Raw genomic sequence first — 27,314 nt, forward strand, 5'->3', positions numbered from 1 at the left:
TCACCTTGCCAGCTGCCTAGACAGAGCCTATTTTTCAAGACAGGGGAGTCGCAGTGGACAAAGAGTAATTCATGCAGAGTCAATCGGAGTTTTATTATCGCTCAAATCAGTCTCCCCAAGGATTCGGGGATCAGAGTTTTTTGTTTTTTGCTTTTTGTTTTTTTGAGACGCTCACTACAACCTCCACCTGCTGGGTTCAAGTGATTCTCATGCCTCAGCCTCCTGAGCAGCTGGGACTACAGGCATGTGCCACCACATCCAGCTAATTATTGCGATTTTAGTAGAGACGAGGTTTCACCGTGTTGGCCAGGCTGATCTTGAACTCCTGACCTCAAGTGATCCGCCTGCCTCAGTCTCCCAAACTGCAGGGATTACTGGGATTACTGACATGAGTCTAGGCGCCTGACCAAAGTTTTTAAAGATAATTTGGCAGGTAGGGGCTTGGGAAATGGGGAGTGTTGATTGGTCAGGTTGAAGATGGAATCACAGCGGGTGGAAATGAGTTTTTCTTGCTGTCTTCTGTTCCTGGCTGTGATGGCAGAACTGGTTGAGCCAGAATAGCAGTCTGGGTGGCGTCAGCTGATCCATGGAGTGCAGGGTCTGCAAAATATCTCAAGCCCTGATCTCAAGTTTTACAATAGTGATGTTATCCCCAGCAGCAATTTGAGGAGGTTCAGACTCTTGGAGAGTTGGTCACCTCTGATTTCTTTCACTGTCATAATTTCCTCAATTATGCTTTTTTGCAAAGGCAGTTTCAATAACACGCATTAGTGATTGGCTTTATTTTATTTTATTTTTTGAGATGAGATCTCGCTCTGTTGGCAGTGGTGTCATCATGGCTCATTGCAGCCTCATCCTCCAGGGCTCAAATGATCCTCTTGCCTCAGTCTCCTGAGTAGCTGCGATTACAGGTGCATGCTGTCATGGCTAAATGTGTGTGTGTGTGTGTTTGTAGGCAGGCTCCACTATGTTGCCCATACTGGTCTTGAACTCCTGGCCTCAAGCAATCCTCTTGCCTCCATCTCCCAGAGCACTAGGATTACAGATGTGAGCCACTGCTCCTTGCCTGGCTGGTTACTGTTGAACTATAGAGTATGAGTTATTGCTGGGACTCAGAAACTGATACCCCAAAATATGGCACTGAACTGAAGAAGAAGCCATAAGGTCTCTGACCTCTCCCCGCCTCGGTCTCAATCTGTCAGCCAGAGCTCAGGATGAAGTTGTTCTCTGAAGTTCCTTATCTGCCTGAAGTCTGGATCTGCCAAAGAAGAAAACCATGAGCTCTGGCCCCTCCTGTGAGTCTTCCTTAACTGAACTCCTGTCACAGGAAGAAAGACTGAAAACTGTCAACACACCTGGACAGACTCGTCACAATCTATTGTTTGCTCTTCAGGCCCAACAGACTTTGTCCCAGGGCGCTGTATGGTTTTGTTTGTTTTTGTTTGTTTGTTTTTGAGATGGAGTCTTGCTCTGTCACCAGGCTGGCGTGCAGTGGTGCGATCTTGGCTCACTGCAATCTCCGCCTCCCAGGTGCAAGCCATTCTCCTGCCTCAGCCTTCCAAGTAGCTGGGATTACAGGTGTGCACCACCACGCCTGGCTAATTTTTGTATTTTTCATAAAGATGGGGTTTCACCATGTTGGCCAGGATGGTCTTGATCTATTGATCTCATAATCTGCCTGCTTCACCCTCTGGAGTGCTGGGATTACAGGCATGAGCCACCGAGCCAGGCCCATTATATGTTTGTATGTTCTTTTTTTTTTTTGAGACGGAGTCTCACACTGTTGCCCAGGCTGGCGTGCAATGGCACGATCTTGGCTCACTGCAACCTGTGCCTCCCAGATTCAGGTGATTCTCCTGCCTCAGCCTCCCAAGTAGCTGGGATTACAGGTGCACACCACCACACCCGGCTAATTTTTTATATTTTTAGTAGAGGCGGGATTTCACAATGTTGGCCAGGCTGGTCTGAAACTCCTGACCTCGCAATCCCCCTGCCTCGGCCTCCCAAAGTGCTGGGATTACAAGCATGAACCACTGTGCCCAGCCCCATTGTATGTTTTTTTTGTTTGTTTTGTTTTTGTTTTTTGAGACAGGGTCTCGCTCTGTCGCCCAGGCTGGTATGCAGTGGTGCAATCTCGGCTCACTGCAAGCTCCACCTCCCGAGTTCATGCGAGTCTCCTGCCTCAGCCTCCTGAGTAGCTGTGACTACAGATGCCCCCCACCACACCTGGCTAATTTTTTGTAGTTTTAGTAGAGACGGGGTTTCACCATGTTAGCCAAAATGATCTCGATCTCCTGATCTCCTGATCCGCCCGCCTCAGCTTCGCAAAGTGCTGGGATTACAGGCATGAGCCACCGAGCCCGGCCCTGTACGTTCTTTAAACCAATTAAATTCTCCCCACCCAGGCCAGGGGCAGTGGCTCAATCTCCCAAGTAGCTGGGTGGTCCAGGCTGGTGACAGAGGTAGACTCCCTCTTACAACAAACAAACAAAAATCCTCCCCAGCCCAAATCATGTACTTGTCGTTCTGAAATCATCCTCACTCCCATCTCCTGCCAGCCCGGGGTGATCAAGTGCCCGCTGTGGGCCATCAGGAGACCCCTCCCCTCAGGGTCCAGTGCTGCCGAGGAGGAGGGAGTGGCCAGTGTAGTGCGTTGTAGGAGTGGGAGGTTGGGGGTCTTCCTGCAGGAGTCTGGCTGCAGCTGAATATCAAAGGAGAGATTCCCATCTCCCTTTCCCCTAAGAAGTGGGGTATATAAGCATCTTTATCCCATTGGGATATTCGGCAATGACTCTATGATTCTCCCCAATGCATGCTAATAAATTTGCATGCCTTGTTTTCCAATTAATCTGCCTTTTGTGAGCTGATTTTTCCTTGAACCTTCAGAGGGTGAAGGGGAAGTTTTCCTGTGGCCCCTACATCATGGTGTCCAGCACATGGCATTTTATGGCTACTTGACATCGGTTAGTCTAGAACCCACCTAGCAAGTGGCATCAAGGTGGGAGTGAGGCACGACTGCTGTGACACCCTGTCACATTTCAATGCCTCTCTGGGCCTGATAATTAAAGGGGGCACTCATTCCTCAGGTAAAAAGTTTATTTTTGGCCGGGTGCAGTGGATCGTGCCTGTAATCCCAGCATTTTGGGAGGCCGAGGCAGGAGGATTGCTTGATCCCAGGAGTTCAAGACCAGCCTGGGCGTGCCTGTGGCCCTAGCTACTTGTGAGGCTGAGGCAGGAGGATCACCTGAGCCTGGGAGGTTGAGGCGGCCATGAGCTATGATCGCACCACTGCACTCCAGCCTGGGTGGCAGAGTGAGACCCTGTCTCACCAAAGAGAAGTTTCTTTCCTTTCTCAGGACCAACCAACTGCTTGAACAAATGGTCCATATTAAGGCTTAATTGGACATATTAAGGCTTAATCAGAAAAGAAGTTTATTTCCTGGTCCTGGAACAGTAGTGGTGGGAGATCAGGTCCGCAGGGACTTGGTTGGCATGGCTTCCAAAGTCAGTCATCCTTACATCCTTGCAACAAAGGGAGCTGGCGAAAGCCTGGAGGGGGCCTGTGGGAAGCCGGACTCCTCCAGGACGCCTCCCTGATTTCCCACTCCTACAATGCGCTGCACCGACCCCTCCCTCCTCCTTGGCAGCACTGGACCCTGAGGACAGGGGGGTCCTGATGGGCCTAGCGGAGCTCTGGCCCACAGCAGGCACTCGGCCACCCTGGAGCTTGCAGAAGGAAGCAGCGTGGCAGAGGAGGGGGTCCCTCGCTCCCCAGCTGTGGCTGTACTGTACTGAGTCAGATCCTGGCCCCCAGGTCAGCCGCACCCACTGTGCTCAGCCAACAAGAGACCTAGTGGGAGGCTGGAGGGCAGGGGGCACAGAGAAGTGGGGCTTCCCTGCTCTAGTCAACGGGGACCTGCAGCTGGGCTGTCACCTCTGTGACTCCCCTTGGCCCACAGGCCTGTGTGACACCCACTTCCATGGGGACCTGGACCTGGCTCCCATAGCACACTCCTTCCTCCCTTTGCCCTTCTGCCCAAGGTGGGTCTTGGGATCCTGCAGGGACCTCATCAGCTCCTGTTACACCCCCCAGCTCTCTCATTACCTGTGTTTCCAAAGCCCTGGGTTACCATCTGCCCCACTCTGATTGGTACCACCACGACGGTACAGGCCACTGGGTGACTCTGATACTCTGTCATTTCAACCCCACCGTGAACCACCCGCAAAGCTCCCATGGCTGCCCGTCCTGCAAGCCCCGGGCTGCTGTTTGGGAGACCATCCCCCTGAGGCGGAGGTCACCGCCTTTGATGTCTCTAGAGAGTCTGCACCGGCTCCAGGCCTTCCGCCTTTGCACAGGCCCTGCCTCTGTCTCTTTCAGGCCCCAGGAAAAGCCCCTGGCAGGTGGTGGGGCTTCCCAGGCTGGCCCGCCCCTGTCACTGGGAACATCTGATGTCTGGGACTAGGGCCACAGACAGGGCACCCTTTCTCATGCTGGAAAGGGGAGGTGCGGGGGCAGACCAAGGGCCCATCCTGGAGGGAGATTGGTGGGGGTGGGGGAGCCCGAGGCAGGCCACACTTTGCTCTTAGGATGAAGTCTAACTGCCTTGGCCTGGTAGGGGTGGCCTTGGCTGGCCCCCACCCCTGCCATTCCACAGATACGACTGCACTTCCTCTGAGCCTTTGCATAGACTGTTCCTCTACCCAGAACACCTTGTCCAACCAATCAGAGCTCTGAGAATCCAACCTGTTTGGTGACTTCGGTTCAGGGGCTGTTCTTGTCTGGGACACCCTCTAGTGGACCTGATGAGCTGCCAAGTTGCCCCTGACCCTCTTGGGCCCCCTGTGCCCGCTCCCTCATGTCCAGGCCTTGACCAGGAAACTGACCTCTCACCCACTGACACGTGGTGGCCCAGGCCTGGCATGGCACAGGGTGCGCTGGGGATTCAGACAGTGAGAGGGGAGCCCTGCCTTACCTCATCTGTAGGGAGGAAAGTGCCTGCCCAGCTGGCCAAGCGGCTGGCCCTCAGCCCCACCGTGCCTGGAGGTGCAAACCCAGGGAATGGGGAAGCAACAGAGTGAGGTCTAGAAAGACAGGAACCAGACCCCATTCCCATCTGCTAGCCTCCTGCCACCCTGCCCTGCAACCCTCCCAGCTCTGTTCCCGCACACAGGCCCCATCATGCACATTCCCCTCCTCCAGGAAGGGCTCAGATGAGACCTGCCTCTGCCTCCCCAGCTCTCCCATTCGCCAAGGGCAAGGCCAAGTAGGTGGGAGGCCTGGACTCCCACCCTATGGTCAGTGCCTGCTGAATGACCTGGGGCGACCTGTGCAACCTCTTCAACACTCCTGAGATGGGGGGGGATGGCCCAGGTGAGGGGCGGCAGAGGGGTGGGCTGTGGCGGACCTTGGCTGCGGTTGTGACCAACCCTGTTGATCCAGCTGCAGGGCGGGGCTGACTGCCCTCCCAACCTCCCGCCACCCAGACTCGCTGTTCCTACACTCTGCTGCCCCCATGTGGCCACTCCCAGCGCTGCAGGCCACACTGAGGGGGCTCAACTCTCCCCCTCCTCTCCTCCCAACCCCGTTCTCCACCCAGCCCCCAACCTCCAGCCTCACCCTCTCCAGCACTTTCTCTGAGACCTAAGGGGCAAATCTGACCAATGCTACCCTGCCTGAGCCCCCATTCAGGACCCTCTCCACAAATGTTGATAGGCCCTGGTCATCCTCCAGCAGCCTTGGGGGCTGTGCCTCCATGCCGGGCCCCAGGAAGTGCAGAGGAGGAGCTGCTCAGGTGGGCCATGGTGGCCTGAGGCCTGGGCTCTGTGCCCAGATTCTGGACATTCCTGGGCTAAGGAGCCTGGGCGCTGGTCTAATGAGGACTTGGAGCTGACCCTGCCAGTGATTGCGCCCAGCCAAGGAGCCGAGCCACTGTGGACACTCCCCTCCCATTCCTTCAAGCATGAGGAGCACCTGCGGCCACCGCTGCCCCTTAAACAGAGGAGATATACACAGTTTTAACAAAAGCGTCCCTGGGTGGAAATAAGAGAAACACACATAGATAACAGGTTCTCATTCAGAGAGCGGGGGAGTGAGCTGCATTTGAGAAGAGGAACTCAGCACTTGATCTACCTCTCAGCCTCTGGTGGAAAATGTCCACGCAGGGAGGACACCACCGCCTCAGAGCCCCTCACTGAATGTGCCAATGCAGACCCTCTTCAAGCTGGGGCAGCAAAGGAAGATGAAGGAAGAGAGGGCCCAGAATGTCAGAAAGCACAAAGACTTCAGTGATTTTTCACTTCAAGAAGATCCAGGGCACTGAGATGACCTGAACAAGTAAATTTGTACCTCCGTGGACAAAACCTGGTGTTACCCCTGGGGACGCCTCCACCGCTCCTGTTCTCTGTCCACTGCTTCACCACAGTGGTCTTTCATGGTTTCACTTTGACGTCCTCACGCCTGTCTCACTGCTGCTTTGTCCTGGTCTTTTGCTAGTGTTTCCGGAGTGGACTAAAGCATGTTCCTTTGCACCACACTCATCTCTCAGGGTCCAGGGCCCAGGCTGTGCTGAGCCACCCATCCATGGTATTGGGTCTCAGGAGAGGCATCCTGTGGCAGGAGAGGCAGCAACGTATGTGGCCTAAGAGTAAAATCATCCAGGATGGAGGCCAGACATGTGAGACATTTTCCCATTTACAATATCCAACTATCAGTTGCCTCCTTCCCTGGCTCCTGTGGAGGGAGCTGTTCAGGTCTTCACTTCCAGAGCCCTCTGCATTCCCCGCTCCCTGCAGCCTCCTCACATTGGATGGTCATCAGATTTCCCTCGTGGGCTTCTCTTGGAAATCCAGAAAAACCTCATGAGTAAAGGATTCTTATTCCTGTCAGTAACACGGGGCAGAGCCAGAGTCTTGACTCACAGATTCTGTGGCCTGACAGTGGCCTGGCTCTCAGGTGACTCCACTCACAGTTTCCGCTGAGAGACTGCAGGGTGGCCAGCGAGCAGCAGAGGGCACTGTGGGTCTGTCTCAGGGTCTGCACAGGAGCACCCGCAGCTGTGCCGCCCCCCTATCTCCCCAGGGCTAGGGCAGCAAAGCCTGTGTTTGCTGCTGAGGAGTCAGCAGCTGTGTCCTTCCAAGATGGGCAGAGTCTCGTGCTCACAGATCTGTGGAAGGTCCCAGAAGCTGCTTCCTCCTTGGTCCCTCCAATGGGGCAAACTCTGAGTCTCACCCCTCAGACCCTCTGTCTAAAGAACCAAGCTCAGACCTCAGCTGGTTCTCAGGGTGAGGCAGAGATCACCAGTGGATCAAACAAATTGACATGAACAGCCCCTCCCCACCAGGCAAGTGGAGAAGATAAAAAAGGCCTGTGCAGCCCAGCACGGCACTCAGGTTTCAGGAGGGCTGTGTCCACCAGGGCCTGGATCCCCTCCTCCTCATGTTCCTCTCTCACTGCACAGATAGGAACAGTCTTTTGATGTCCAGGGTCAGGTCCTGAGCCTGTGTCATCCTCCTCTGGCTCATACCCCCAAACAGCTTAACCCTGGTCACTGTCCTAGCACCTAGGACTATCTGTCTGCAGGTTCCCTCTCCCAGCCCATGCTGACTCAGCCGCCCTCCCTCTCTGCATCCCTGGGAGCATCTGCCAGACTCACCTGCACCCTGAGCAGTGGCTTCTGTGCTTCCGTGTTGATGACTTCTCAATACTCTGGTCCTAGCAAAAGCCAGGGATCCCTCACCAGTTTCTCCTGAGAATACTATTCAGACTCAAATAAACACCAGGGCTCTGGAGTCCCCAGCTGCTTCTCTGGAAGTAAAGATGCCTCGGCCAATGCAGGGATTCTGCACACCTCTGGGCTGCAGCCTGAGGATGAGGCTATTACTGTAATGTACGGCATAGCAACTCTAAGACTTAGTGCCCAAGACCTACAGAGAAGTAAGCAAAACCGCCCTTCTGTTCTCCGGGATTGCACAGTCATCTTGGCTGGTGACTTTTCCCAAGTCTAGCTCAGGCATGCCTTCTGTTGTCAGTTCTTCAAACAACACCTGATTTTCCTCAAACAACTAGATCTGACGGGGCCATATGCTTATATTTAGTTTAACCTTTAGCTCTATCCATTGTTCATATTGCCTCACCCTAATTATGTTTTTTCAAGGAGAAATTTGTGGTTTAAGATAAAAATATCTCGTTGGAGACTTTGGTGGAGGTCGAAAGATGTTGATTTGGGTCAAGCCAAGCTTAGTTTGAAAAGTATAAAAAAATGGAAGTAAAACTTAAGTACTGAAAGAATCCTGTTCTGGGTCCATGGGGCCTGCTTGTATCTGAGGAAGGGGAGGTGAAGGATGCTGGTGGAAAGTTAGAGGAACCAGAAAGGGTGAGCCAAGGAGCAAGCACAGCTGCAGTCAGGGAAGAGGCACAGACCCGTGCAAGACACACGGCTCTGGGGCTGATGGGCAGAGTGTGGGTGCAGCCGGCCCGGGGCTGAGCGTTGCTGAGCTAAAACTGTGCTGTCACCTACAACATGGACTTGGGGTGACATGGATCTGATAGGCTCTTACCCAAGCAAAGTCTCTGTCATCTCCACCTGGGTGATGTGTTTCTTATTGTCATCTCAGAGGTAACAGCTCAGTCGTCATCTTATTTCTATCAAGGCTGTCAACTGATTGGGTAAAGGACATGACTCACATTGTAAATGATGAACTTGGCCAGGTGCGGTGGCTCACACCTGTAATCCCAGCAATTTGGGAGGCTGAGGTGGGTGGATCACTTGAGCTCAGGAATTGGAGACCAGCTTGGGCAACATGGCAAAACCCAGTCTCTACAAAAAATAAAATAAAATAATTAGCCACATGTGGGGCTGTACACCTGTGGTCCCAGCTACTCAGGAGGCGGAGGTGGGTGGATTGTTTGAGCCTAGGAGGTTGAGGCTGCAGTGAGCCAAGATTGCACTCCCACACTCCAGCCTGAGTAACAGAGCAAGACCCTGTCTCAAAGCAAAAACAAAAAACAACAACAACAACAAAGACGCAAAAAACAGATGAAGGCTAATCAAAGTCTGCTGTTTTAAATGTGAATCCCATCTTTAAAAATACCGTCATGGACACATCTAGATTTCTGTTTGAGTGTATGACTGGGTTCTGTGGCCTACCTAATTTGACACACAAAATGAACTGTCATATGGAAAGATTTGAGGCAGCTCTGCCTTCTCTTTGGGTCCTCAGGAGGAGGGTTATGGGTGTCCCCATCCTGCCTGGGTCCCCTCTTCCACACTGTCCTCGCACATGACCCAAGCACAGGCCCCTGAGGCCCTTGCAGGCCTACCCTCCCAGCTCTGCCCACCCCAGGGTGGACCCTGCCCTGTGCTCACGCGTCTCTGCATCTACCCGTGCTGGTCCAGCCTCCTGCAGGGGCTCAGCCCCAGGACAGAAACCACCATCTCCTGCCCCGGAAGATACAACACTAGACACAATGGTGTGATTTTGTCACATCAGCGCCGGGGGTGTCTCATTAGAAACCCAGATCCATTAAAACCACCACACACCTCAGACCCAGGCTTTCTCTTTTGTTCCACATCACCCTTCCTCAGCAGCTGCTGGCTCCCACCTGGGGAGAAGCCGAACATCACTGTCCAGCACAGCACACAGGCCGTCCTCCTCTGGGACCCAGGCCTGGGGAATGAAGTTCCACCTCCTTGAGCACCCACAGCCACTCTCCTCCCCAAGCAGTGCTGACTGTAGAGACTTTGCGTTTTCCCCAGAGTTTCCTCATTTGACCAAGTGAGTTGGAAGCTGGGCTCCGTACATCTTCCCCCACACACAGAGTGCAGGGGCAGCCAGGGCTTTGTCCTCAGTTGTATTTAGAATTTGGGATTCCTACAATCAGTGACTCTCTCCTTTTTGCAATTTCTCCCTAATTTACCAACCTCTCTGCCAGCCACAAACTTTTACCTCAAGTGAGTTAAGCTCCAGACAAAATGAGCAGGGCCCCAGCCCTCTCCTATCTCTGTCATCAATACTTTTTAGGTTCCTGTTTCCAGGCTGGGCAGTTAGAAGTAGGCTCGGCGGTCCCACCGGCTGCCCTGGGGTCTCGGGACAGGGGCTGGGGGGTCTCACATGTTGCCCTTCCTGTGTCGCAGCAGCACACACTGCCGCCATCCCAGTAGTGTCCTGTGGCTGGCTGGCCCCACCTCCCAACGGACAAAAGGAGGGCAACAGGTACCTGGCAGGTTCCACCATCTACTTCCACTGTGACAACAGCTACAGCCTGGCCAGGGCAGAGACCAGCACCTGCCAGGCTGATGGCACCTGGTCCTCACCCACCCCGGAGTGCCAGCCAGGTGAGGACACCCTGCTCATATACCTGCCTGCACCTGTCCCCACTCACCACCCCAGAGGGCCCCTCGCTGACACTCGCTTCCCCACCAGTTCGCAGCTACACGGTGCTTTTGGGCATCATCTTTGCAGGCCTTGCGGTGGTGGCGGCGGTTGCACCCAGGGGCTGTGGGTGAGGGCACCTGCAGGGGAAGGGAGGGCATACCCAGGGCCAATTCTGTTGACCATGACCCTCCACCACCCCTGCCTTGCTTGTGGTGGAACCCCCAGCGGCACCTGAGGTGCAGCCCCTGCGGTGAACCCCCCATGCTGAGATGCACGTGTGGGTCCCTCTGGCCTTGGCTGCAGCAGCCACACCTGCCTGGGCACGTCCCGAGGGTCCTTGTACCCTCAGTGCTGACAGGCCCCTCCCAGGTCCCCACCCATCCCAACCAGGAATCTTTTCATTCGCTCAGTTCCCTGAAGCAAGGGGTTCGGATGCTGGAGCTACCGCTTGCCAGGGACATCCTTAACCGTGCAGGGCTGGCGACCTTGCAGTGGCTTTTGAGGACTGAGGGAGCGACAGGAGCACAAGAGTGGCTCTGTGCAGGCCAGCGGTGAACGTTACCGGGTGAGTTCCCTCCAGATGGCTCCCGGGATGCTCCGTAGGGAGGACATGTCCCCCCATCCTGGCCTCTTGGCTTTTGACCAGGTGGGTATGATGTGGGCACCTTGGTGGGTGTGAAGGCCTGAGGTCGGACCGCCCAGGCCTCTAGCCAGGGCTGGGAGAGGCGTGAAGGCCCAGGGCTTCCCCTCAGTCTCCCCGCAGGAATGGGGAGGAGGTGAGGGCAGCCCGCAGCCTCGCGTGGCTGGACTACTCACCCTTCAGGTCCATCCAGCTCTGCTCGGCGAAGCTCAGCACCTCCTGGTTCAGCAGCACCTCCAGACCTCTGGTCCCGTTGGCCAGCCTGACCTCCACCACGTCTGAGTTGCCCTCCTGGACGGCCATTGCAGTCAGCCCTGTGCCACGGGTCTGTGTGCCTGTGGTGGTGGAAGCGGAACGGGCGCCACTTGGCTCCAGCCTCCCACCTTGGATCTACCCTGTGCCACCCAGAGCAGCCCCTAGCCCTGGCCTCACCGTTGGACATCCTCCCGGGCTGGGCCCGCGCCTGCACCCTCAGGTCAGTCAGCACTGCCTCTAGCAGCACGTACTCTCCGCGCCCATTGAATGTGAAGTTGGTGCCGTCAAAGGTCACAAAGTGTGGGTCTCCGAAGGCGGAGGCTGGGGTGAGAGTGGAGGGTCAGGTGGGGTGCACCCCAGCCCAGCCCGATCTTTCCCAGGGTCCGGGGCACAGGATGGCACCCACCTAGTCGTGGGGGCCGGTAGTTGCGGCAGTCATTGGAGGGCCGCCGTTGCATGTAGCGGGCGCAGTCGGGTGCCCAGAGGCAGCAATAATAGAAGCTGAGGACATCGTAGAGCCAGTGGGACATGCCGGGCACTCGGGGTGGCGTGCGGAACGGGGGTGCGCCCCAGTCATGGCCGCGGTCGGGAGTGCTGCCGCTGCTGGAGTCAGCCATCAGGAGCTGCGTCCCGTCCGCTGTGTAGCAGCACTGCTGACCCGAGCTGTACCGAGGGCTGCGGGAGCCAGTGGGTCACGGCCAGGCCACTGTTGGGAGCCCACCCCTGTCCCCAGTCCCCACCCCGGCCCCAGCCTGGGGGCTCACCTGGCCTGCACAGAGCGTACACAGTGCACGGCCCCGGGGTGGTAGGTGCACACACTGCCCTGCTCCATGTCACAGCCGTAGTCCGTCTGCAGAGCAGCAGGTGGCTGTCACCCAGTGGCCTCCGGTTCTGTCATCCCCTTCCCGAGGCCAACTCTGCAGGTGCCCTGAGACCCCTGCCCCACCCTCCAGGACACCTCTATCTGCCTCCCCTGGTGCTGTCCTCAGTGGGGAGGCGACACCCTCATCCCCTCTCCTGGGCCCTGATTGGAGGCTCACGAAGAAGCGGCCGGAGTCCGCCCGGGCCTGGGTCAGGGTGCAGGGGCAGTCCGGCAGCTCCTCCAGGAAACTGGGCAGCTGATCCTCCAGCTCCTCCCAGGCCTGGCACTAAGTGCGTGCCCAGGCCACAGGGTCCTCTCGGAAGTCATTGCTCAGGTGCCAGGCCAGCGCGTGGTCATTGGTCCAGAGCGCCTGCACGTCCCTGTGGAGACAATGATGCTGGAGCTGGGGCCAGGCCACACCACCCCATGGTCGCCCACTCTCCGCACCCCCAACCCAGGCTGCGCAGGCAAGCACGATGGGCCGCAGGCAGCCGGGCCCTCCGCCCATCACCCGTGCCTCCATGCCTTCTTTCTTCTGCCCCACGTAATTTTTTTTTTTTTTTTAAGACAGAGTCTCGCTCTCTCAGCCAGGCTGGAGTGCAGAGACATGATCTCAGCTCACTGCAACCTCTGCCTCCGGGCTCAAGCAATTCCCCTGCCTCAGCCTCCTGAGTAGCTGGGATTACAGGCATGTGCCACCAGGTCCAGCTAATTTTTGTATTTTTAGTAGAGACAGGGTTTCACCATGTTGGCCAGGCTGGTCTTGAACTCCTGACCTCAGGTAATCCACCCGCCTGGGCCTCCCAAAGTGCTGGGATTATAGGCGTGAGCCACCATGCCCAGCCTGCCCCGTGTAATTTTTGCTCTCCTGAGAAACCTCTCCTGAGGTGGTTACGTGGAGTGCCTGGGGCTCGTGTCCCTGCATAGCCCAGGGTTGTCATCATCCTCAGTCCCACAGCTCTGGCCCCCAGTGAGGACTCTGCAAGGGGCGCTGGTGTGGGGTATGAGCCACCTGAACGCCTTTTCTCCACCTCACAGGGGTCAGCAGCACCCGGCGAACAGCAGCAGGAGGAGCTGCGAGAGCAGTCACTCATGGACAGAGCTGCACTTGGGCATCTCCTGCCACCACCCCCTCCCCAGGGGAGCCCAAGGTAGGGGAGGTTTGGCGTGGAATGAAACGGGAGTGAGGGACACAAAGAGGTGGGAAGTGGGAGGGCTCCAGCCCCACCAAGTATGCAGAGACTCCCTCATTGTCCTGGACACCACAGGGCCACCTGCAGGTCCTCTGTGCATGGGCCTGGGAGGCAGACCTGCCCTAAGGGTGATGTGGAGACTACAGGTGCCACATGAACCAGCACCCACTCTAGCCATCAGCCTGCAGGTTGACTAAGGGTCAGGCCAGGTTTGAACCCATGCTTGACTGGGCCAGGACCCGTGGCTAGAGCACCTGGGCGCTCCTTCAGTCCTGGTCTGCAGGAAGGAGGACAGCAGACTTTAGGACCCCACAGCACGGCAGTGCTGACCATTTCACCCTCTTGGTCTCCTTGAGGAATAGGGACGGGGAGCCCTCTGGGGATGGGCGAGGTCTTCCAGGACAGGCTTGATTTTGGTCCTGTTTTCTGAGGTTGGGTTAAAACACCGACCATGGCAGAGGGGGCACAGCTCAGGTTCCCACACATCACTTTTCACAGCCTCCAAGGGCAGCAGTGCATGTGGAGGAGACGTCTCCCATGAGGCCAAGGCCTCCAGTGCTCACCGATGCCCTCGGCGAAGTTGGGGTAGAACTCGTCGGTGAAGAGGGGCTCGGGCAGCTCACGGAAGTACAGCTTCAGCGTCCCTGCGATGGCGTTCACGTCCATCTCGCTCATCATCACCGACACGTCCTTGTTATCTGGAAAGAGCATGGAAATGCAGCGGCCTCCTTCAGGATCCCAAGTGAGTCTCCCACCATCCCAGGCTTGGCTAAAGCACCGTCCCTGCCATGTTGACCACTGTGCGGGTCCCTCCCCGGCTTTAAGCAGCTCATCTGACCCCTCCCAAGAGCTGTGTGTGGTTCTGTGTCTGCAGAGTTGATGGGGGTGCATGGGCATTCCCATTCCTCTCCCCTGCTTGGCCCGATGTGATGGCCAGGAGGAGGCCAGCACAGCAGGACACAGTGCCTGCGTGGGAATCGGGTGACTCTGCCCTGTACATAGCAACCAACCCTGCACCAGTGTCTTCTGATGGCAGGAAGGCTGTGGGAGAATCTGATTGGTTTCAGTGTTTGAATCAGTGTCTTCCTTTGGACCCAATGGGCCACTGGTGCTTGCGTCCTCACCGCAGGCCACGTCTATTCTGGGCCCCCAGAGGGAAATTACCACAGGGCCCACCCAGGGGTGATAGGCATTCTAGGGGTCCTGGTCAGGGTCAGTGGTGTGTGCCCCAAAGAAGGGTCTGCAGGCACAAAATCCTGTTGCTTTGAAGATGCTGGAAAGGACCCTCTGGGGCCTCTGTGTCCTCCTCTGGCACTTGAGGCAGGTCCATGTCTTTCATAGCCTGAGAGAGTTGGTGAAATGGAGGCAGAGATGCTGCAGCCCCAGCCTGAGCTGGGTCCCATCAGTGTCCTCTGCCCACCGCATCGTCACACAGGGCAGTGGACAGACTGCACTGAGTCCTGGGCTTCCACCTCCTGTCCACCCCCAAGGCAGGAAGGCCAAGGCCCCACAGAAGCCCCTGGTTCACCCCAGCAAGTGGCATGCATGGCTAGGATGGTTTAAAAACTGGCTTCTACAGAAGCTATTTCTATAATTCTTGTCTTCTCTTTTTTAAAAATAGTAACACTGTAAATGAAGAAAAGACACAGAGAAGAATGTGACATGCCCGGACCATGGAGCACTCTGAGATCTCATCGCGGACACCGCCTCCCACACCTCCATCCTGTCCTCCCCAGGCCACCACTGACTGACATCGAAGGCTGCCTTCAGTGCCTGGATGTCCGTGGCCACTCCGGACACGCGGTAGATGCCCACCTCCTCCATGCCTCGGCGCTCGAGCTCCTCCACGCACTGGCGTACGATGTAGGGCACCTCGGACCTCTGTCTCCTGCGGGAGGAGGAAATGTTCTCAGTGTCCTGGCAGCCCTGCGTGGGCCACACACAGGAGACCTGCTCTATGGAGGTGGAGTGAGGATGATGGTTAAGGTGACTAGGTGTGGGGCTGCACAGAGAACCTTCTGCATGCCTGTGCTCCCTCTGCAAGCTCAGTCCTCATTGCATGTACTGTCTCAGGACCTTTCAAGCAGCCAGAACCCCTGCAAGTCACACATGATCTTTGTGGGAAGGTCAGGAGGCCTGTCTAAGTAAAGTCAGCACAGAAAGGGCATCTGACAGATTCCAGGCCTGGGGTTAGCAGCCTGTGTCCCCAGCTGGGAGATCAGACCCGGTGTTGGTCCTGCCACCCGCGTGCTGTGTGAGAAGAGAATCCCTGACCCCTGCCCTGGGCCTGGGCCTTAACACACATCCGATGAATGAATGAAGGGTTGCCTCAGCACCAGCGCTCTAAGTCCTGCGCTGCTAAGTGCTTTACTCCTCTGAGTCCTAGCACTGAACAATTCCAATACCGCCACACAGGACACTAGAGTAAGAATACTTCAAAGTTAGAACAGAGCGCTGTGCTGAGGCCTTAACTTTAGCTTTGTTTTGCAACTGGGTTTAGGAGCACATCAAAGCCGCTTCTCAAGCCACCCTCATTAGCAGTGGTTATTTGGGGGGGCTGCTGCTGGAGTCCTCGCTGCTCATGCCCAGAGCCCTCCCAGAGTGCTACGCAAGTGGCTGCCGTGCAGTTGGGGGTGAGTGTGCTGTTTAGACACAGAAAGGAGTCCGGGGTATGATTGATGGAGGCCCCGGCCCACATGACCAGCAAGTTCAGGGGCCCAGCCGGATTCCAACCTGGGGAAGCAAATGAATTCTCAGAGGAAGTGGTCTGTGTCTGCAAGAACTGCTCTCAAACCCAACAGGCTTCTCTTGGCAACTGACTCGTGACAAAGGGGCAGGGGTTATGGCCATTCAACAGGAACCTGGGACCATGACAAATTCCAAGCGAGGGCAGAAAACTGCACTCGGGCAGTTCCTGGAGCCAGCCCTACTGCTTCCAAGCAAGGCGGCAAGGACATTCCTGAGCTGGTGTTGAGTAAACACAGGAGGTAGCTGAACACACCAAGTGTTCCCTGGGGCCTGACCTCACCACGAAGCGGCCACAGAGAGGAGAGACCCACACATGCTCTTCTCTGCAGAAACAGCTGAAGGGACATGCACCCTCAGTGCATGAGCCCAAGCCCCTCCCCACTCACTTGGTGACCACAGCAATCTCAGCTCCGAAGACCCCTGTTTTCATGATGGCATCCTCTTCAAGTTGAACTCTCTGCTGTTGAACTTGACCAAGAGCTTTACTTCAATCTATAGAGGGGAGAAAGGGCATAGTCCACTAATCTTTCTGGCCCTCATAGCCCAAGGTCTCAAGGGCCCCTTGGAGTCTCATCAAATATTTCCACTCTGAAGGCATGCAGAGGTCTCAGCATGGGGTAGGGCTGCCCCTCAGGGAATCCCCTAGTCTACCTCAGCAAGAGCCAGGATTGTTGAAGATGGTGTAAAGGACTGGCTTCTGCAGAACCACCTCCTAAAATCCCCGCTGCTTCTCTTGGTTGCTTACTTTTTTTAAAATATGGGATCTTGCAATGTTGCCCAGGCTGTACTCGAACTCTTGGGCTCCAGTGATTCTCCTGGCTCAGCCACTAGAGTAGCTCAGACCATAGGTGTACTGTGCCCACTCTCTCTTTCTTAATAACAATTAAAAATTAAGTAGGAAAGACAGAATAGTATAAGAAAAAGCCAAGAATCATCAAATATTAACATTTTACCATATATGCCCAGGCCTTTTTGGGTGTGTCATTGCTTTTAAGGTGTAAACCTTTCTGGGGTACCTAAAGACAAATCAGAGGTCTCCATTTCTACATGCAGTCCCCAGGTCACCGAGTGGAGGCCCCACCTGTCCTGGTGGTGCCATGAGACCTTTGTTTGAGGAGGGATGCTCAGGACCTGGCTGGCAACTGCATCCCAGTCAGTGTGACGATTCCCGGGCACGGTGATTCTGCTCTTCGGGGAACCTCCCTCCTCCAACCAGGCTCCGTGTCAGACGCTGGCTCAGGCTCAGCCACCTCTGACCGATTTGAAAATGAAGAGGCCACCCTACCCTTCTGGGGGATGTGGGCACCAGAAAAGTCCCAGGGACACATACCCCATTCATGGTGATGACAGCATACTGTCAGTCTCTGTCCTGCAGGGCCTGTGGGTCCAGCTGAAAGCAAGGAGTCATGATTGGCAGAGGCCCTGGCGTCTGTTCAGAGGCTGCACGGGGCAGCAGCCCACACCCGCCACTTCTCCAGTCCTTAGTCAGAGGCAGAGCCTGACTGTGGCCAGCATCTCCACCCAGAGGCCAAAAGAGGTAGAATAAGGAGGGGCCTGCCAGACACCCCTGGAACCCAGGGCCCCACTGCTCCCAGAGCCCTGCTGCCTGGGGCTCCCACTCCCTCCTCCCTCTGCCCCTCCCAGTTGGGAGCTGATGCGCAGGCTGGCAGACTCTCTCCACCCGGCTCCCATCACCACGGGTGCTATGTGGAGCTCAGTGAAGGGCGAGTTGTCCAGCAGCAACTTCAGTAACAACTCCTGGGGGCCTGGTATCCACTGCTGCTGTCTGGGGAACTGTGGACACTGTTCTCCCCCTGCACCATGAACAGCTTGTGGCAGGAGCCTGCAGGCCACACCAGTCCCGTGGTTCAGAATCAGGCCCAGGATGACCCAGAGCCAAGCCCTAAATCAAGCAGCTGGTGAGGCGGCCGGGAGCAAGCCCCTCTGTGACCCCTCTTCTACCCCCACCCAGCCCTGTCCAGGCAGCTAGCCTGCAGGAACTTGTCCTTAATGTCACCTGAACACAGTCTGTGCTGGTACGAAATACCCTGTCATGACCAAGCCACACGTCCCCCGTCCGTGAAGGCTCTGTCTTCTGTTTTATGGGGAGCACCAGCTCTGTGTCAGCAGTTCCTGGGTACACAGAGACCACTGGCTGGGCTGGGTGAATGAGCAGTACCATCGTGTTAAAAATACACCTTCCTGGGCTCCACCTGTAGAAAACTGGACTCATAATCTGGGTGGGACCTGGGATTTGCACAACTAGAAACCCCAGGTAGTTCTGGAGTGAAGCCAGGTCACGGAGCCACCATCTGACTCCAGACAAGGCCACTGCATCTGGCCTTGTGTTTCGACCCCTTGATGCAGGTGATGGTTCATTTCAGCCACAAGGCAAGCTGCCTAAGAGCAGGGACCACACCTCATGATGCCTGCACACATTCACGTGCGTGCACACATACACACATACGACGGTGCTGAGCACAGCACCAGGCCTAGAGAGGAGCTGAGGACAGGCGGTATGTTCACTGCAAGGGACCCTAGAGACCACAGCCACCTGGGCCTTCTGCAGGTGAAGTGGCTAGAAAATAAGAAGTTCTGGAGCAGGTCAAGGAGCCCAACCAGCTGCCCCTACTTCACAGATGTGTGCACCTGGGCCTCCCTCCCTGCACCTGCTCAGCACAAAGGCTCACCACAGGCACACCTGGGGCGTGACCCCTCCTCACCTCCCCTTCTAGGTCCTACCAGTTAACGTTTCCCAGGGATCTGAAATGTACAGCCAGAGTGACACAGAGAAGCAAAGGGTGGCAGGACGTCTCCCACCAGGGGCTATGTGGCCACAGGCTCTCATTCTGCTTCTGGCCCTGAAGGTTTTCAGAGGCCACACTCCAGGCCTCAGGGACCCCACCCTGAGAAGCAGCAGCTGTGAGCAGGGACCGGTCAGTCAGAAGCCACACACAAAAAGGAATCTCTCAAGTGGCAATTCCCCCAGAGTGAACCCTAAGCAGAGGCAGGAGAGGATAACATGAGGGATGGGGACAGAGTGCGCTTTCTCTGGAAAGGGAGACTTTAATACCCCTGCTGGGAGCTTTAAAAAATTGAAGCCCTGCCTGTAATATCAGCACTTAGAAAGGCCAAGGCAGGAGGATCACTTGAGCCCATGAGTTTAATACCAACCTGGGCAATATAGTGAGACCTTGTCTGTATCAAAAAAAAAAAAAATTTTTTTTTAAGGTAGCCAAGCATGGTAGCACATGCCTGCAGTCCCAGCTACTTGGGAGGCTGGGGTGGGAGCACTGCTTGAGCCTGGTAGGTGGAGGCTACTGTGAGCCAAGATCATGCCATTGCACTCCAGCCTGTGCAACAGAGTGAGATACCCTGGCTCTAACTAACTAACTAACCTAACTAACTAACTGGAAACATAGAAACGTGTTAAACAGGAGACATTCTTCCCTTTCCTTCAAAGAACAGCCATCACTGGGCCCCTCTCCCCTTGAAAACTCAGAACTGGCAGAAGCAGCTAACAAGCAACCCAGAGTCCAGGTAAGAAAAGAGACAGAAAGAGAAGCGGTCAGACATCAGGCGGCTGCCTCTCTGAGCCCCCCTGGAACCACGGTCCACATGCCAGCCCATTAATGAAATAATGAAAACTACTCACATCTAACAGGAGATTAGACATCCAGATAAAAGAGGGTCAAATATCCCCAAACAATGCAATGCAAAGGGTCTTTGCCATGGCAAACTGTAATCAGACTATTTAAAGTCAATGTGAAGATGCAAATTCTAAAACCACCAAGAGAAAAGGATCTAGTCACCTATAAAGCAAACCCCATCAGATGAAGTGCAGATTTCACAGCCCAGCAAATAGAAAACATGTGCTTAAAGGCATAAGAGGCAGAGAAGAACAAGGCTGGAGACAGGCAAGGCCAGCATTCCCCTCAAGATGACAGCCAATCCTGGAAGAGGAGGCTGAGAGACAGAGCAGTGGGGTTTTTTTCTTTCTTTCTTTCTTTTTTTTTTTGAGACGGAGTCTCACTCTGTCACCCAGGCTGGAGTGCAGTGGTGCGATCTCGGCTCACTGCAAGTTCCGCCTCCTGGGTTCACGCCATTCTCCTGCCTCAGCCTCCCGAATAGCTGGGACTACAGGTGCCCACTACCATGCCCAGCTAATTTGTCATATTTTCAGTAGAGACGGGGTTTCACCATGTTAGGATGGTCTCAATCTCCTGACCTTGTGATCCACCCAACTCGGCCTCCCAAAGTACTGGGATTACAGGTGTGAGCCACCATGCCCAGCTGATTCTTTTTCTCTTCTTCCTTTTTTTTTTTTTTTTTTTTTTGCTGAGACAGGGTCGCTATTACTTTTAATGGCAAAAACCACACTTACTTTTGTACCAACCTAATATATTGCTCAGGGTGGTCTCAAATTCCTGGCCTGAAGTAATCCTCCTGCTTCAGTCTCCTGAGTAGCTGGGACTATAGGCGTGAGCCACCACACCTGGTCTAGAGCAGTGCTGTTGACCTATTCACGTGGCTGAGGGAGGCAATGCCATAATGCCCCACACGTGGGGTGCAGGTTTCTTACTCTAGGAGTGACAGTCAACCAGAAATAGAGCAGCCCTCAGGAGCACTGGATCCAGCTTCAGATCATCTCAGCCGCTCAAATGCATAAGGGAGATCCCAGAATTTCAGACTTCTAGGCCTCACGTTATTTTATTTTTATTTATTTATTTGAGACAGCATCTCACTCTGTTGCCCAGGTTGGAGTGCAGTCTCAGGATCATGGCTCACTGCAGCGTCGATCACCTTGGTTCAAGTGAGACTCCCACCTCAGCATCCCAAACACCTGGGACTACAGGCACACACTACCACGCCTAGCTAATTTTTTATTTTTTGTAGAGATGGGGTTTCACCATGTTGCGCAGGCTGATTTTGAACTTCTAGGCTCAAGCAATCTGCCTGCCTCAGCCTCCCAAAGTGATGAGATTACAAGCATGAGCCATCGTGCTGGGGCTGGAAATTATTTTTAAAAATTATTTCTTGCTGGGTACAGTGGCTCACGCCTGTAATCCCAGCACTTTGGGAGGCTGAGGCAGGCAGATCATGAGGTCAGGAGTTCGAGACCAGCCTGACCAACATGGTGAAACCCCATCTCTACTAAAAATACAAAAATTAGCCAGGCATGCTGGCACCTGCCTGTAATCCCAGCTAGTCGGGAGGCGGAGGTAGGAGAGTTGAACCCTGGGATGTGGAGGTTGCGGTGAGCCGAGATCATGTCATTGCACTCCAGCCTGGGAACAGAGCGAGACTCCATCTCAAAAAAAAAATTATTTCTAACAATTTTTATACACACCCTCCATTGCCAAATTAAAAACAACCAAGCAAACAAGGAAATAAGACAGCAGGAACAAAGCTCAAGAGAAAGCAGAGACAATTTTTTAAAAGGCCCATAGGATCTCTAGATTATGAAATTGTCAGACCATGAACTTTAAAATAAGTACTTTATATCTATATTCAAGGATATAAAGAAACAAGAATTTAATCAGAAAACTGGCCACTATAAAAAAAATAGACGCACTGGGCATGGTGACTCACTCCTGTAATCCCAGCACTTTGGGAGGCTGAGGTGGGTGGATCACCTGAGGTCAGGAGTTCAAGACCAGCCTGACCAATATGGTGAAACCCCATCTCTACTAAAATTACAAAAATTAGCCAGGCATGGTGGCATGTGCCTGTAGTCCCAGCTACTCGGGAGATTGAGACAGGAGAATCTCTTGAACCGGGAGGTGGAGGTTCCAGTGAGCCGAGATCGTGACACTCTACTCCAGCCTGGGCAACAGAGCGAGACTCCGTCTCAAAAAAAAAAAAAAAAAAAATGGAGGCTGGGAGTGGTGGCTCACGCCTATAATCCCAGCACGTTGGGAGACAGCGGGGTGAATCACATGAGGCCAGGAGTTCAAGACCAGCCTGGCCAACATGGCGAAACCTGTCTCTACTAAAAACACAAAACTGGCCGGGCGCGGTGGCTCACGCCTGTAATCCCAGCACTTTGGGAGGCCGAGACAGGCGGATCACAAGGTCAGGAGATCGAGACCACGGTGAAACCCCGTCTCTACTAAAAATACAAAAAATTAGCCGGGCGCGGTTGTGGGCGCCTGTAGTCCCAGCTACTCGGGAGGCTGAGGCAGGAGAATGGCGTGAACCCGGGAGGCGGAGCTTGCAGTGAGCCGAGATCGCGCCACTGCACTCCAGCCTGGGCTGGGCGACAGAGCGAGACTCCGTCTCAAAAAAAAAAAAAAAAAAAAAAAAACACAAAACTGAGTTAGGCATGGTGGTAATCCCAGTTACTCAGGAGGCTGAGGCACGAGAATCGCTTGAACCTGGGAGGCAGAGGCTGCAGTGAGTTGAGATCGTACCACTGAACTCCAGCCTGAGCAACAGATAGAGACTGTGTCTCAAAAAAAAAAAAAAAAAAATGGAATTAGGAACTCAATTTGAACAGCACAGTAGACACAAACATAAAAAATAAATAAATAAATAATGAACTGGTATTTATTTATTTTTTATTTATTTGAGACAGAGTCTTACTCTGTTGCCCAGGCTGGAGGACAGTGGCATGATCTCAGCTCACTGCAACCTTCACCTCCTGGGTTCAAGCCATTCTCCTGCCTCAGCCTCCCAAGTAGCTGGGGTTACAGGTGCCCCACCACCATGTCCGGCTAATTGGGAGATAGTCTGATACAAAATGTACAAATTGAAGTACAAAGAGAAAAATAGACAGAACACACAGGAAATGGATTAACAGACATGGGAGATACTTTAACAAGGTATAAGTCATGTGAAATTGGAGTCTCATAAGGAGAGAAGAGAGAGGATGGGAAAGACGTAATACTTGAAGAGATAAAGCTGAGAATTTTCTAAAATGGACAAAAAAGAATGAAGTCATAGAATGAAGAACCACCTAAATGCATCAGTGTAAAACTGCTCAAAGCCAAGGACAAACCTTTTTAAAGCAGCCAGAGGAAAAAAGATACTGCCTTCAGGCCGGGGTGTAGGGGTTGCTCACACCTGTAATCCCAGCACTTTGGGAGGCTGAGGAGGGTGGATTACCTGAAACGAAGAGTTCGGGATCAGCCTGACCAACACGGCAAAAATTCATCTCTATTAAAAATACAACAATTAAGGGGCCAGGTGCGGTGGCTCACACCTGTAATCCCAGCACTTTGGGAGGCCAAGACAGGTGGATCACAAGTTCAGGAGATCGAGACCATCCTGGCTAACATGGTGAAATCCCATCTCTACTAAAAATACAAAAAATTAGCTGGGAGTGGTTGTGGGCACCTGTAGTCCCAGCTACTCGGGAGCCTGAGGCAGAAGAATGGCGTGAACCCAGGAGGCAGAACTTGCAGTGAACTGAGATCACGCCACTGCACTCCAGCCTGGGCGACAGAGTGAGACTCCATCTCAAAAAACACAACAACAAAAAAAGACATTGCCTTCAAATGAGCAAAATTAGATTGAGAATTGGCTTCTCAATAAAAACAGGAGAAATCAAATACAAGGGAATCATGTTTTCAAACTGAGGAAAGAAAATATCTGCCAACCTAGAATTTTATGTGCACTAACAATATCCTTCAAAAGTGAAAATGGCCGGGCATGGTGGCTCATGTCTGTAATCCCAGCACTTTGGAAGGCCGAGATAGGTGGATCACTTGAGGTCAGGAGTTCAAGACCAGCCTGGCCAACATGGTGAAGCTCCATCTCTACCAAAAATACACAAATTAGCCAGATGTGGTGGTGGGCGCCTGTAATCCCAGCTACTCAATTCTTGAGGCACAAGAATTGCTTGAACCCCAGAGACGGAGGTTGCAGTGAGCCAAGATCTTGCCACTGCACTCCAGCCTGGGTGACAGAACGAGACTCTATCTCAAAAAAAAAAAAAAAACAAAAACAAACAAAAAAAAAAAACAGGCCAGGCATGGTGGCTCATGCCTATAATCCCAGCACTTTGGGAGGCCAAGGTGAGTGGATTGCCAGAGGTCGGAAGTTTGAGAACAGTCTGGCCATCATAGGCAAACCCTGTCTCTACTACAAATACAAAAAAATTATCTGGGCATGGTGGTGTGCACCTGTAATCCCAGCTACTCGGGAGGCTGAGGCAGGGGAATTGCTTGAACCAGGAAAGTAGAGGTTGCAGTGCGCCAAGATCGTGCCACTGCACTCCAGCCTGGGCAACAGAGGGAGACTTCGTCTCAAAAAAAAAAAAAAAAAAAAAAAAAAATTAGCCAGGCGTGGTGGCTCATGCCTGTAATCCCAGATATTTGGAGGCTGAGACAGGAGAATCACTTGAACCCAGGAGGCAGAAGTTGCAGTGAGCTGAGATCGCACCACTGCACTCCAGCCTGGGCAACAGAGCGAGAGAGCGAGACTCGGTCTCAAAAAACAAATAAAAAAGTGAAAGTGGAATACATATATGTTTGTGTGTGTATATATGTGTGTGTGTATGTGTGTGTATATATAGATAGATATAAATATGGAATATATATGTATATTTTGGCCATGACATAGCCCTCAGGAGATCCTTGACTATGTGTGCAAATATATTTTTTCCCAAATATATTTTTATAAATAAAAATAAAGGGTAACAGAAGAAGTAAATGTTTGAGTAAATCTAAATGAATGTTATTGTTATAAAATTGTAGTAGTATAGAAAATGGTATTTTGTGGGGTTTAAAATAAATAAAACATACTGAAATATGTATGGGTAAAGTTATATATCTGGGATTTGCACTGAAATAATGTGGGGTAGAAGGAAGCAGGAAAGAGAAAGAGTATACATGAAATTAGCTTGGCCATAAGATTGTTGTTGAAATTGAATGGATACATGGGGCTTCATTATACAATTCTGTTTATTTTTACATAGCTCTACACTCTCAACATAAATAAGAATAAAAACACAAAAAACACACAGATACATCTATGCACGCACACACACAAAATATAAATATATATATATATTTTTTTTTTTTTTTTTTTGAGACGGAGTCTCACTCTGTCGCCCAGGCTGGAGTGCAGTGGTGCGATCTCGGCTCACTGCAATCTCCGTCTCCCAGGTTCACACCATTCTCCTGCCTCAGCCTCTAGAGTAGCTGGGATTACAGGCATGCGCCACCACGCCCGACTAATTTGTATTATTTAGTTAGTTAGTTTTTTATTTTATCTTTTTTTTTTGAGATGGAGTTTTGCTCTTGTTGCCCAGGCTGGAGTGCAAAGGTGCGATCTCAGCTCACTGCAACCTCCGCCTCCCAGGTTCAAGCAATTCTCCTGCCTCAGCCTCCCGAGTAGCTGGGATTACAGGCATGCGCCATCATGCCCGACTAATTTTGTATTTTTAGTAGAGATGGGGTTTCTGCATGTTGGTCAGGCTGGTCTCAAACTCCTGACCTCAGGTTGTCCTTCCTCCTCGGCCTCCTAAAGTGCTGGGATTACAGGTGTGAGCCATTGCGCCCAGCCAGTTTTTTGTATTTTTAGTAGAAACAGAGTTTCACCGTGTTAGCCAGGATGGTCTCGATTTCCTGACCTTGTGATCTGCCCGCCTCGGCCTCCCAAAGTGCTGGGATTACAGGCATGAGCCACCGCACCCAGCTGCACATATACATATATTTAAAAAACACAAAAATATTAGCATATAAGTCATTGGGGGTAAATTTCATTCCTGTTCCAAGGTTCTTGTACTGACTAGGAAGGGGATAGAAGTACTAACTCATAGGCTAGGCGCAGTGGTTTATGCCTGTAATCCCAACATTTTGGGACGCCGAGGCAGGCGGATCTCTTAAGGTCAGGAGTTCAAGACCAGCCTGGCCAACATGGTGAAACCCTGTCTCTACTAAAAAAAGAATACAAAAATTAGCTGGGCATAGTGGTGCACTCCTGTGATCCCAGCTACTCAGGAGACTGAGGCAGGAGAATTGCTTGAACCCAAGAGGCAGAGGTTGCAGTGAACCAAGATTGCTCCACTGCACTCCAGCCTGGACAGCAGAGCGAGACTCCCTCTGTCTCAATGACGACAACAACAAAAAAGTACTAGCTCATGTTAGACTTTGGTAAGTGAAGGATGCATGTTGTAAGCTCTAAAATAATCTACTGTCTCTTTTAAAATAACTCCAAGACTGCACAGTTACAAAACTAATAGAGGAGGAAATTAAATAATAAAAATAATAAATGCAAAACAAGATGTGGGAGGAGATAAGAAGAAAGAGAGTAGGCATGGAAAACAAATTGGTGGTGGATTTCAACCCAAATAAATAATTAGTTACATTTAAAAGGATAATAAAAATTAAACTAATTGGAAATAAAAACCCAACTAATGCCTTTTATATAAGGATACAGAAAGGTGGAAAATAATGAAAAATATGCATGCATTAACCAAGAAAGCTGTATAACTTCTTTTTTTTTTTTTTTTTTTGAGATAGAGCCTCACTCTGTCTCCCAGGCTGGAGTGCAGTGACATGATCTTGGCTCACAGCAATCTCCCCCTTCTAGGTTCAAGCGATTCTCCCACCTCAGCATCCCAAGTAGCTGGGACTACAGGTGTGCTAACTTAGAATTATATTAGCCACACCCGGCTAATTTTTGTATTTTTCTGTAGAGCCAGGGTCTTGCCATGTTGCCCAGGCTGGTCTTGAACTCCTGGGCTTCAGTGATCCACCCACCTCAACCTCCAACAAAGTGCCGAGATTACAGGCATGAGCCACCATGCCCAGCATTACTATTTTTAATGAAGTAGACTTTAAGAAGAAAAGTATTATTAGAGATAAGAGACATATCACAGAAAAGAAGAAGTTACGAGGAGCCGGGAGCGGTGGCTCATGCCTGTAATCCCAGCACTTTGTGAGGCCAAGGCAGGTGGATCACCTGAGGTTGGGAGTTCGAGACCAGCCTGACCAACATGAAGAAGCCCCATCTCTACTAAAAATACAAAAATTAGCCGAGCATGGTGGCACATGCCTGTAATCCCAGCTACTCGGGAGGCTGAGGGAGGAGAATCGCTTGGACCCAGGAAGTGGAGGTTGCGGTGAGCCAAGATCGCGGCACTGCACTCCAGCCTGGGCAACAAGAGCAAAATTCCATCTCAAAAAAAAAAAGAAAAGAAGTTACTAGCTAGTTTCAGTATTACTTAACATCCAGGAAACTAGATGTAAAAGGTTTTTAGAGAAACTAAACCAATAGGTTATACATAGAGAGA

At 52.7% G+C, this 27,314-nt stretch overlaps 1 protein-coding gene and 1 long non-coding RNA gene across 2 annotated transcripts; one reads left to right on the forward strand and one right to left on the reverse strand.

Annotated features, from left to right (window-relative positions):
• Positions 1 to 774: 774 nt before the first annotated feature.
• Positions 775 to 18,238, reverse strand: LOC107000612 (sushi domain-containing protein 2-like). The gene is made up of 16 exons (XM_077950504.1): positions 18,090 to 18,238; positions 17,403 to 17,462; positions 16,818 to 16,944; positions 16,459 to 16,564; positions 15,140 to 15,212; positions 13,888 to 14,022; positions 12,310 to 12,511; positions 12,034 to 12,119; positions 11,676 to 11,944; positions 11,447 to 11,590; positions 11,191 to 11,349; positions 10,382 to 10,511; positions 7,653 to 8,816; positions 6,347 to 6,607; positions 1,174 to 1,258; positions 775 to 1,085 (listed from the first exon to the last, which is right to left on the reverse strand). Exons 8-12 carry the CDS (start codon positions 12,099 to 12,101, stop codon positions 10,450 to 10,452), a joined length of 702 nt encoding a protein of 233 aa, XP_077806630.1. The 5' UTR covers positions 12,102 to 12,119; positions 12,310 to 12,511; positions 13,888 to 14,022; positions 15,140 to 15,212; positions 16,459 to 16,564; positions 16,818 to 16,944; positions 17,403 to 17,462; positions 18,090 to 18,238; the 3' UTR covers positions 775 to 1,085; positions 1,174 to 1,258; positions 6,347 to 6,607; positions 7,653 to 8,816; positions 10,382 to 10,449.
• On the forward strand, positions 11,351 to 16,995 carry LOC144331893 (uncharacterized). The gene is made up of 4 exons (XR_013399491.1): positions 11,351 to 11,489; positions 13,170 to 13,282; positions 13,823 to 14,066; positions 14,946 to 16,995. It is a non-coding gene; the product is annotated as an uncharacterized LOC144331893 (long non-coding RNA).
• Positions 18,239 to 27,314: the final 9,076 nt, after the last annotated feature.

This window comes from Macaca mulatta, chromosome 10 (assembly GCF_049350105.2).
Source record: "Macaca mulatta isolate MMU2019108-1 chromosome 10, T2T-MMU8v2.0, whole genome shotgun sequence".
Taxonomy (NCBI): Eukaryota; Metazoa; Chordata; class Mammalia; order Primates; family Cercopithecidae; genus Macaca; species Macaca mulatta.

Excerpts from the sequence above, each read along its gene's own strand:
- LOC107000612 (XM_077950504.1), bottom strand. The coding sequence starts at position 12,101 with ATGGAGCAGGGCAGTGTGTGCACCTACCACCCCGGGGCCGTGCACTGT. Across the intron at positions 11,945-12,033 it reads GTACGCTCTGTGCAGGCCAG|CCCTCGGTACAGCTCGGGTC; the intron begins GTGAGCCCCCAG and ends TGGCTCCCGCAG. Across the intron at positions 10,512-11,190 it reads GAGCTGGATGGACCTGAAGG|GTGCCCTCACCCACAGCCCC; the intron begins GTGAGTAGTCCA and ends CTTCCCCTGCAG.